This window comes from Bos indicus x Bos taurus, chromosome 23 (genome assembly GCF_003369695.1).
Source record: "Bos indicus x Bos taurus breed Angus x Brahman F1 hybrid chromosome 23, Bos_hybrid_MaternalHap_v2.0, whole genome shotgun sequence".
Taxonomy (NCBI): domain Eukaryota; kingdom Metazoa; phylum Chordata; class Mammalia; order Artiodactyla; family Bovidae; genus Bos; species Bos indicus x Bos taurus.
Window position 1 is genome coordinate 49,816,551 of NC_040098.1, and position 12,055 is coordinate 49,828,605.

General features: G+C 43.7%; 1 protein-coding gene across 1 annotated transcript in view; it reads left to right on the forward strand.

Annotated features, from left to right (window-relative positions):
• Window positions 1–12,055, forward strand: part of F13A1 (coagulation factor XIII A chain) — a 143,551-nt gene that overhangs the window by 45,264 nt on the left and 86,232 nt on the right. Inside the window, exon 4 of the mRNA XM_027524821.1 lies at window positions 1,396–1,647. Within this exon, the coding sequence (XP_027380622.1) occupies window positions 1,396–1,647 (252 nt within the window). The remainder of the gene's footprint in view (window positions 1–1,395; window positions 1,648–12,055) is intronic.

A 12,055-nucleotide genomic window follows, 5' to 3' on the forward strand; every position in this document is an offset into this window, starting at 1 on the left:
GTATAGAGTTCTCCATCTTCAGCTGAAAAGAACATAATCGATCTGATTTCTGTATTGACCATCTGGTGATGTCCATGTGTAGAGTCATCTCTTCTGTTGTTGGAAGAGGGTGTTTGCTGTGACCAGTACATTCTCTTTGCAAAACTCTATTAGCCTATGCCCTGCTTCATTTTGTACTCCAAGGCCAAATTTGCCTGTTACTCCAGGTATCTCTTGCTTGACTTTTGCATTCCAGTCCCCTATGATGAAAAGGATATCTTTTTTTTTTTTGGTGTTAGTTCCCATGGACAGAGGAGTCTGGCGGGCTACAGTTCATGGGGTTGCAAACAGTCAGACATGACTGGAATGCAAAGTAGGAGGTCAAGAGATACCTGGAGTAACAGGTAACTTTGTTCTAGGAGTACTATATATATATATATATACATATATATATATATATATGTATGTATATGTGTATATACACACACATACATCTCCCCTTCCTCTTAAGCCTCCCTCCCAACCCATGCCATCACACCTTCTTTTAATTTGCCAGAGATTGCAAAGGTAATAAGTAGCATAGCCAAGATTCAAACCTAGACAATTTGCCTCTGGAGCCTGAATTCTTGCCCAAGACATAAGCCTAAATTTACTAAATATGACATTGGCAATAAACGTGTTTCAGTTAAATAGAGGATTAATTACATATGGACAACTTATAAATGGAGCTGTATTAGGTGGTATGACAAATAATGGAATTGCATTCAAAATACACAAAAACACTTGCCTTGTACCCCTTATGTGTGTTAATTCACTTCAGTCATGTCTGGCTGTGTCCAACCCCATGGACTACAGCCCGCCAGGCTCCTCTGTCCATGGGACTCTCCAGGCAAGAACACTGGAGTGGGCTGCCATGTCCTCCTCCAGGGGATCTTCCTGACCCCAGGACTGAACCTGGGTCTTTTATGTCTCCTGCATTGGCAGGCAGGTTCTTTACCACTAGAGCCACCTGGGGAGCCCTTATGTCCCTTTTTAGGGCTTTTTAAAGCCATTCTAAGTCTTTAGAGAGCAGAATTTATGGTACTGATGACTTCACATCACCCTGTAAGCTCTGTTTTGTTTTTGCATCCAAGATTAGTATTTCTACACCTTATTTGAGTGCATTGACCAACCAACAAAAATCTTTGTAAGTACTGTCATTCTTTTTTAAAAAATATAGACCAGACGAATATGACCTTCAAAAAGTTCTGAAAAGTAACTGCCATCAGACAGCAAGTTGGCAGCAAAAGTGAAATTCAAACCCAAGTTTTACTATTTCAAGTCTAATGAATTATTTCCACCTTCAGCTATTAAGGTGACAGAGAACAAAGGTAGCTTGTGAAATCTCAAGGCTGTGTTTCTTCTTTCTTCCCGTAGGTCTCTACCCCCAGGAGAATAAGGGAACCTACATTCCAGTCCCTTTGGTCTCTGAGCTGCAGAGTGGCAAGTGGGGGGCGAAGGTGGTCATGAGAGAGGACAGGTCTGTCCGGCTGTCTGTCCAGTCTTCTGCAGACTGCATTGTGGGGAAGTTCCGCATGTACGTGGCTGTCTGGACCCCCTATGGGGTCATCCGCACCAGCCGAAACCCCGAAACGGACACATACATTCTCTTCAACCCTTGGTGTGAAGGTAAGGGCCTGGTATTTATTATCTCACTACAAAAATAGTTCATATATTTCTAATGCATCTCTTTTTGGGTCAATAGAAAAATTATGCTAGAAGATGTGTTCCTTCCTACATCCACTTTCCATGTTTTAAGGACAGAAGATGACACAAAATTTGCTTTCAGTGTATGAGGCTATAACTTGAAGTTAATGCTGCTATAAATTTACTTCAAGAAATAATTGAAGATTGCGTAAAATTGCACAATTAGTTAATTGTGAAGTTACTATGCTGATGGTATTACCTCTGTGTATGTTATTGCTCTATTAACAAAATGGGCTTCTTTGCCTTGACTTTCAAAATTGATAGGATCCAGAAGATAAGACATATAAATATACTAGATGTTAGTCACTCAATTGTGTCCGATTCTTTGTGACTCTGTGGATTGTAGCCCACCAGGCTCCTCTGTCCATGAAATTCTCTAGCAAGAATACTGGAGTGGGTATCCATTCCCTTCTCCAGGTGGATATGGTGGAATACTATGCAGCCATAAAAAAACATGATTTTACCACTTGCAGAAACATGGATGGACTTGGAAGGCATTATGCCAAATGAAATAAGTCAAAAAGAAAAAGGCAAATCCTGTATATCACTTATATGTGGAATCTAAAAAATATAACAAACTAGTGAATATACAAAAAACAAGCAGACTCTCAGAGAACAAACTAATGATTCCTAGTGGGGAAAGGGAATAGGGAGGGGCAAAATAGGGGTCGGGAATTAAGAGGTACAAACAATTAGGTATAATAAGCTACAGGATGTATTGTGCAGCACAAGGAACATAGGCAATATTTTATAATAACTATAAATGGAGTTGGAGAAGGCAATGGCACCCCACTCCAGTACTCTTGCCTGGAAAATCCTATGGACCAAGGACCCTGGTGGGCCACAGTCCATGGGGTTGCTAAGAGTCAGACACGACTGAGCGACTTCACTTTCACTTCTCACTTTTATGCATTGGAGAAGGAAATGGCAACCCACTCCAGTGTTCTCGCCTGGAGAATCCCAGGGACGGGGGAGCCTGCTGGGCTGCCATCTATGGGATCGCACAGAGTGGGACACGACGGAAGCGACTTAGCAGCAGTAGCAGTAGCAGCATAAATGGAGTATAATCTTTAAAAATCATGAATCATTATATCATATATGTACACTTCTAATTTATATAATATTGTACAGCAAATATAATTAAATTAAAAAACTATTAAGATTCATAATCTGGCTTCAGAAAAATAAAATAAAGTTGACCTTGTCTATAGTGAAACTAACTTTTATCTCCTTAATTCAAGTACAGAAAGCATAAGTCTAATGAATTCTGTAAATTTGTTTAAATGCACAGTGGGTGCAAACTTTATAAATCATAATGCTGGATATGCAAACATGTAACTTTAATATAATTCAGCTTAATCTCTACTGCTATTTTGAGTCTTTCCTTCTGGCTGCTGCAGAAGCTTAATCTAGTTATATTCAAATAAACTTAGTCAAGTCCAAGAATTTTTCTACCAATCCAATTTAAGAACTCCATCACACACAGTATTTTTCCCTGTCCCCATCTCTGCCCTTCCTTATTTCTGCCTCCATACTTGGTGTGAGGCTGGTCTTAAGTTTCAGGGGCAGATGCGAACATTGCAGTGACACTCGGGGGAGAGTCCACTTTTAGATCTTAGGAAGTAAGGTAACGGAACATATAAAAGCTGACATAAGATCAAAGATTTCTCACACCGTCCTGTCCCATATACATTGCTCTCCAATATCTTCCAAAATGAGTCTATATTAGCGCTGGTTTTGAACGTGGGAGTTGCACTTGATTCAGGGTGGATATGAACTTACACACAGGTAATCAGTGAACAAGGTTTTCTGCTCGGGTTAACATAAACCTGGATCCTCCTGACCCTTTATTTGAAGGACCTATTCCAGTATTCGAGCTAATCCTATGCTCCCCACCTGCCACCTCCGTCCTCCTGTACCCACTAATCCTTATCTATGAGACAAGGTTCAAGGTTGATGGTAACAGCCTGTGGTTTCCCCAGCCTAGAACCCAAAGCACAGTCCAACTCGGATGCTGTATAATGAACCCCACACACAACCAGATACGCTGTAGCTTCACAGTCCCCAGGGTTCTGCTTGCATGTGCACTAACGCAGAACATAACACACGTGATAACACGGGGCTCACGGAGATATGGTCTGGCAACTACAGAGGAGATTCAGAAAGAGACCACTGCCCAGCTGGAAAAGATTACACAAGAGGAAGTCAGAAGTTGTCCAAATAAAGCCAGGTGGGCAAGATGCTGCCAATACCACACACGCGCAGTGGAAGTGAGGTCCAAGGTGACTCAGGACACCGGGCTGAAAATTACGCAGGCAAGTACAGCACTGATTGATCAAGAAGGTTCTGCTGTGTGGCTGGGGGCCTTTAGCTTGCTTTGCATTCATAGGCAATTTATCCTCCTTAATCACTAAATCATTAGTGGGGATCAATAGTCATACCACATTACTGAGGCCAGGGGTGGGTGGAGGGAGAATTATTGGTTAGCTTTTTAATTTGATTGTGCTAACCAGGCTTCAGATCCATCCCAGAAAGGAGCCCTTCTCTGGGTGCTGGAGAGATAACCGAACCCACAAAGGCAGCAGGAGTGAGTCGGGCACTCAGTGTGAAGTCCTCTCACCTGTCTGAGCGCTCAGGAACTCTGAACTGTTGAATGCATTTTCCTGTTTCAGTTCAAACCTTTCCAGATTGGTCATCTAGAATTTGTGCCAGATCGTGTACCCTGAAAGATGTCAGCGTCCCAGCCTGTGCTTAGTCCTCGGGGCAACATTTGACAGCTCTCTTTGATAAGGCATCAGTCATTTTCATGGGGCTCGTCTTGTCTTAGCCACACTTCCCACCTCATTCCCCATCACTGACGCCACCTGAATTCATCCAGACTTCATCCTAGCACAGTATCTGGTACACGCACGCTTGCTCAGTCACTTAGTCATGCCCAACTCTTTGTGACCCCATGGACTGTAGCCACCAGCCTCCTCCGTCCCTGGGATTGTCCAGGCAAGAATACTGGATTGGGTTGCCATTTCCTTCTCCAGGGGATCAAGCCTGCATCTCCTGTGTCTCCTGCATTGTCAGGTGGCTCCGTGGTCTGGTAGATACTTAATGTTGAATAAATGTTTGCTGCACTGATTTAATCATTCCAAGTAAATGCTTTCTAGGTTCACTGCACCTATCACCACAGATCAGCTGTGTCACCCCATACCTTACCACTTGAAGGAAGTCAAAGTCGTATACAGTACATGGGGGACATGGGTTGCGGTGTGTGTGTGTAGACGTCTCTCTCTTTCAGCATCTGACGCTAAACTAGCATCTGGTATTTCTAACGTTTCCCCCAAGTGATTGATTTCTTTCCTTGTTTCTTTATTTATTTTTTACCTTTGGCCACACTGCACAGCATGTGGAACCTTACTTTCCTGACCAGGGATTGAAGCTGTGCTCCCTGCTTTGGCAGCTTGGAATCTCAACCACTGAACCACCAAAGAAGTCCCTCTAACTTTTTATTCACTATGACTTTGGCATTTTCCTTTAAACAGAGAAATCAATTAAATTTAGTGTAAAGAAATCAATTTCTACTATCTGGATGCTTTTAATAGGAAGTAATTAATATGAACAAATTGTATAGTATTTTGACATTCATTCTTATACTATTTGCTTCGTAATTATACATGGTCTTTTAGACCCTTCAGTACAGAATGGAGTGATGTACCAGGCCTGGTATTCCCAGGGTAACCATGACCAACACCCCTTCCTCTTGGAGACCATTGAGCCCAGACCAGAATTTACACCCTCAGGCTAGAGCCCTTCATTCATCAATCCACAAATAGTAATAGTATATCTCCCACAATGCTCATGAAAGCATAATTACCCATGGGTACTACAGAACTATTATTTATTCATTCACACATATTAAGGATCAATGCTGAAGTAGGCACTGGGAATATGTTAGTGAAAAAGACAATCTTCGTCCTCAAAGAGCATCTGGCGACGGTTTCACAAATGAGCTGCTAATAAACATGAATTTCAACACTGAAAAGCACGGAAAGGAGTCGTGGCAGAACAAGAACATGCAGTAGGGGCATCGGCCTCACTGGGGAGTGGGGGGAATGGGTTAGCGGGTTACCTTTGCACCCCGTGCAGCCCCTGGAATAGTGTGTGCACACGATAGCAGTCACATACTTGGCTAACTGAATTTCAAGGAAGTTTTAATAGAGCTTATGTGACAATTTGAAGCCCTTATGCATTCAGACCTTGTATTTAATGAAATAGCATATCTCTCTTGCAAGTGTCTGAATCGGTAGAGCCCATTCATCCTCACAGCAAGTGACAGTTATCTGGTGTGGCATCAATCAGAAGGGAACCCAGGGAGCTCTCAGTAGACTTTATTTTCAGTGGCACATAGATGACCCCAGATTCAAGGTCTGAAGCTGTTTCTGGAGGGAGCATTTGTAATTCCTTAGCTGGGTGGTTCATTTTTTTTTTTATCATTGGAGTACAATTGCTTTACAATGCTGTGTTGGTTTCTGTCGTACAACAAAGTGGATCAGCCATAAGTATACATACGTCCCCTCCCTCTTCACCCTTCCTCCTACATACCTTCAAAGGATGCTCAAAGCTGGTGTCCTCCTGCATTCTGTGTTTCAGAAAGCAGGATCCTTCTCTCTTTCAGTCCAACATGGCACAGAGGTAAGACTCGTGAATGCTTGCTGAACTGAATTGATAACCACCACTCCAAGGGCGGCGGGGAGTGGATGATTAGCTTCAGATTTCAGAAGAAAAATCAGACTCTGTGGTATTACATAAAGTTTTCAAGGTCATCCAGAAAATCAGGAAACAAGCTGGGGCTAAAACATGGATACCCTGGTGCAGGGGAAGATTGAGGGCAGGAGAAGAAGGGGGAGACAGAGGATGAGATGGTTGGGTGGCATCAGCCGACTCAGCGGACATGAGTCTGAACAAACTCTGGGAGATAGTGAAGGACAGGGGAGCCTGGCGTGCTGTGGTCCATGGGGTCTCAAAGAGTCAGACACGACTGAGCAACTGAACAACAACAGGCTCTTTTATTTTCAGAACCAGAACCACTGGTACCCGGTATTGTGGAATAAGAGAAACAGGAAGTAGATGCCAGCTGGGAAACGTCTATGATGTTCTAATCAACACTGGAAAAGCCTACTGTTAAAAATAAATAAATAAAAACAAAACCAGGTTGATAGCTAAAAGATCAAACAAGTTTTCTTTGCAAAAAAAGAAAAAATTTAAACATCCCAACAAGGGCACAGACTCCCTTTGAGAATATGTGCTAAGTAAAGAATATCTGACATTTTTCTTTGTAGAATTGCTTCATGAATAATAGTCTATCTTCTAAAGATACTTTACACTAAAAAGTCCTTAACCAGCAAAACTGGAAATACAGCACAAATCAACTCAACTTCCCAAGCTGGCCTGTGATACGATGCAGTGTCTTTGCAGGGAACAGGCCCAGCAGTTGAGAAATCGCTTGCCGGTGTCTCCTGGGCTGGTTTCATTCCAGAGTTCACAGGCACAAAGGCGTGCCCCAGGGAGGTTGAATTGAACCGTTTTAGGAAGACAGTGGCTCTGGACCCTTCCAGAAATAAAGTGCAGATGCTGGAAATGCCAGTCCTGACTATACTCCAGGGGCTTTCCTGGTGGCTCAGTGGTAAAGAACCCACCTGCCAATGCAGGAGACATAAGAGATGTGAGTTTGATGGCAACCCACTCCAGTATTCTTGCCTCTAGAATCCCATGGACAGAGGAGCCTGGTGGGCTATTGTCCATGGGGTCGCAAAGAGTCAGACACGACTTAGTGATTGAGCCCAGGTGGGACAGTGGTAAAGAATCCTCCTGCCAGTGCAGGAGACCCAAAAGACTTGAGTTCAATCCCTGGGTCAGGAAGATCCCCTGGAGTAGGAAATGGCAACCCACTCCAGTATTCTTGCCTAGAGAATGCCATGGACAGAGGAGCTTGGCAGGCTATAGTCCATGGGGTCGCCAAGTCGGACACAACTGAGCAATCTGAGCAGTAAATATACGCCAGTGTTTCCCAGATCCCATAGGTGAGAATCATCTGCCTAGAGCACAGCCTCAGGGGTCACCACCGCATATGATGTACTTGAGATGGAAAAACATATAGTCATGACACCAATCTGGAGTCACAAGTGCTCCACAGAGAGGGTCAGTCCCCGGAGCGCTGATGACACCCACCCGGCAGGTCTTACCTCTTTATTTAGTGGCACTCAGCTTTTGTATAAAGGGGAGGGGAGTAAAAAGTGTCAGTCACTCAGTCGTGTCCAATCCTTTTCAACCCCGTGGACTACAGCCCGCCAGCCTCCTCTGTCTAAGGGATTTTCCAGGCAAGAATACTGGAAGGGAATTGCTATTCCCTTCTCCAGGAGATCATTCCAACCCAGGGATTGAACCTGGGTCTCCCGCATTGAAGGCAGATTCTTTACCATCTGAACCACTGGGAAAACCCCAAAAGTTGTTTCTAATTCTTCACTCAAAATCTCTCCTTTTACCAAAAAGGTGAGACATTTCACCTTTTTGAAGAGGTCAAATCACCATTGCTTCTAAAGGATCTCAAACAGAACCAGACTGTGACTTAAGCTGTTCAAGAGTCTCTTTGGAGATAAAATATGGGAGAGCATTCTAGCTCCACAATTTTCTCTGATCCCTTGCCAGGCTTGACTTTAAGGACCTTAGAAATGGGGCTTGCTTTAACTTTAAAATCACATGAAAATAACCAAAAGGAAATTTTCAGCCCAGGTGGTGATGAATAGCCCTCCTTCGCCCTCTGAGGTTAAACAGATACTAAAATCAATAGGCTTAGCATTTATTTGTACATGTTTGTTATAAATTCTTACTTTCTCTGGGTGGGGAAGCCAGTGGTAATTTCCACAGGGGCCAGAAATCAGCCCTAGAAGTGAGTCCTAGCAGTTCTCAGCTCACAATTTGCTTTTCTTAGCTGCCCCACTCCTCCCACTGGAGGAATTATAAAATCAAGGAGGCCATTCTTCTTTACCCCTTGCCTCCCGGTAGTCACCCAGGAGGAGCGGTGGTTCACAAGGCATGCTGAAGGTCTGCTCTGGGTAAAGTGCACGGAGGCGTTAACACCTCAGCAATGGCGCTGTGTTTCCCTTGGGTTTCACTGATGGTTGCTGGTTGTTGGCCAGAGGTCGCTTAGGATCAGGAGGTTGTCAGCAGGTCTGTGGTGCCGCCATCCCAACTCTGCAGCCCTCTGGACCCGGTTTCTTCTATCAGCTCTCACACGGTTGAGAAGTGTAGTCCCCACGCTTGTGCGCACACACACACACACACACACACACACACACTCTACTTTCTCACAGTTCAGATTGTTGGTTGACTAGAACAATGAATTGTTTGTCAGCTTGTTTTTTCTTTTAATAAAATAATAGTATCCTTCATTTTACTAAAGTGCAGAACCAATCTCTTCCCACCTCCATCATCAGATCTAGAAAACCTCACTACGCCTTTCAAACTAATAAAAAAAATTTTTATTAGACAAAAACAACACCCCCCGAAACCAACAACATCTCAAGAGGCAAATGATTGAGTTTTCCTGTATTTGTCAGCCTATCAAACACAGAGAGTTTTTCGGAGTTTCCATGGTGATGAGGTTTTTTTTTTTAATCCTAGCTTTGGACAACTATATTTTAAAGTGACAGATCTGAATAAAAAGAGGGGAAAGAAAGCTCTGCTTTCCACATTCAATCTTCCTTTAAAATCATAAATAAATTTAAAATGAAAATCGAGGCTCCACATTTGATCCCCCTGCCTTGTTGTGGAGTCATGATTATGCCTGCCTGTTTTGAGGTGAGTTTTAATTCAGCGGCTGGAAGGAAACGGGTGGGCTGCACTCAAGCTACAGAACTCCTTCCTATTCATGACTTGCCACCTAAATTTATGACTTCTCATCAACAATAAGCCAGAGCCCAAAAGTAAATCCTTCATTTTCTTGGACTTCTCTCTCACTCTCCGAGCCCTGGACATCCATCCCCGTCTCTCATTCTAGAGGTCGGCATTTATTTTGCCGTGTTTTCAGGCACAGTGCACCGGGCGCTGTGCAGACAGTGAGTGGATCCCTCGGACTCAGCATCATAGTCTATTTGGGGGGCAGCTTGGTATTCAAACCCTGGCTTCACCTCTCAGCTGCAAAATGACCTTGGGAAAGATACTTTTCTTCTCTCTTCCTCAGTTTCCTCATCTGTAACGTGGGGAAAATACAGTGCCTTCCTCTGGGAGACATTATGAGGTGTTTTTAAAGAAACAATTTTACATATTTATTTATTGGCCCTGCTGGGTCTTTGCTGCTGCTCAGGCTTTTCTCTAGATGTGGATAGTGGGGCTCACTCCTCCTGAAGGTATGCGGGCTTCTCGCGGAGCAGCTTCTCTCGTTTCAGCTCCTGGGCTCTGGAGCACAGGCCCCGTCGTTGGGGCGAACAGTCTTAGCCACTCCGAGGCCTGAGGCCCGTGGGATCTTCCTGGATCAGGGACTGAACTCACATCTCCTGCATTGGCAGGTGGATTCTTTACCACTGAGCCACCAGGAAAGTCCTCACTATGAGTTTTAATAAGTCCGTTTTTGCACCACATTAGAAAGTTCCTGGCATGGAATGAACACTGTACACATACTTGTTCCAGGAATAATGAAATCACAGAACAGAGTCAGTGGAGTGGGGCATGTCACTGCAACACCCATAGGGCACTACAGAACGAGGCTGCATCCCGCCCGTGCTGGAAGGACCGACCGAGTAGGAGACTTAAAGAAGGGGGAAGAGTTATAATTGTATAAAGACATCTACTGATGATAAGGACATTGATAATAAAAAGAGCACACCATATTGTTCTTGAAGAAAAAGTAATGCAAAAAAACCCTGAACTTGTTAAGCTCTTCTTAAACAGGTAGTTTCATGTAAATGCAACCATATTTTTTAAAATAACTTTTTTTTTTCTCATGATGAAAGTCTTATTACAGACACAAAAAATAATGAAAGCATGAAAAGAACTCAGAGATTTACAAGTCACTGTTACCATTTTGGTGCACTTCCATCCATTTAATGTATTTTTGTATAGTTTTATTTTTGTGAGAGTGAGTGAAGTCACTCAGTCGTGTCTGACTCTTCTCGACCCCATGGACTGTAGCCTGCCAGGCTCCTCCATCCATGGGGTTTTTGCAGGCAAGAATACTGGAGTGGGTTGCTATTTCCTTCTCCAGGGGATCTTCCCGACCCAGGGATCGAACTCAGGTCTCCTGCAATGCAGGCAGACTCTTTACCATCTGAGCCACCAGGGAAGCCAAGTTTTATATTTAATTGACCGTTAATTGAATACACTATTCTTTAAAATATACATATATGTATATATATAAAGGGGGCTTCCCTGGTGGCTCAGTGGTAAAGAATTTGCCTGCCAACACAGGAGATGCAGGAGACACCAGTTCAACCCCTGGATGGGGAAGATCCCCTGGAGGAGCAGATGGCCACCAACTCCAATTTTCTTGCTGGGAAATCCCATGGACAGAGGAGCCTGGTGGGCTGCAGTCCATGGGGTCGCAAAAGAATAGGACACGACTTAGCAACTAAACCACCACCACCACAGTCGTTACAGAAATGTAAATTAAAACCATAATGAGATATTATCTCACAGCTGTTAGAATGGCCATCACCAAAAAGACGAAAGATAGCAAATATTTGCAGGGGTATCATGTTTCTCTAACCCCTGTATTTTCTGTTAAGCTGTTAGTTCTACTTAGAGGCTTCCCTGGTGGCTCAAACAGTAAAGAATCTGCCTGCAATGTGGGAGACCTGGGTTCGATCCCTGGGTTGGGAGGATCCCCTGGAGAAGGAAAAGGCTACCCACTCCAGTATTCTGGCCATGGGGTTGCAAAGAGTCAGACATGACTGGAGACCCATTCAGATTCATCTATAAGTGAATCATTTCCTTTTTCTTTGGAGCAGGCGTGGAGAGAGCACTGAAGAAGCATCTACTTCTTAAGTCAGATGCTGTGTGCTTCCTGGCGCATTCATCCTCTCAGGAAACTCAGTGTCTGCTTGTTGATTTTTTGTGATGTTCAGATTTACCAGTGGGATCAGGGTTATCACTCTCATGCATCCATTATGGAATTCCCCATTAGCCTTTTAAAAATGGTTTTAGCCTAGATCCAAAAATTTATTAGGGATTGCAAAATGGTGATAGTCTCATCTCCCACTCATTTTGCATTTATTAGCATCAGTGATTTCGGTGCCTTGAGGTAGTATTCATATAAGCAAGTCTAGATACGTGGCTCTTTCCTTAT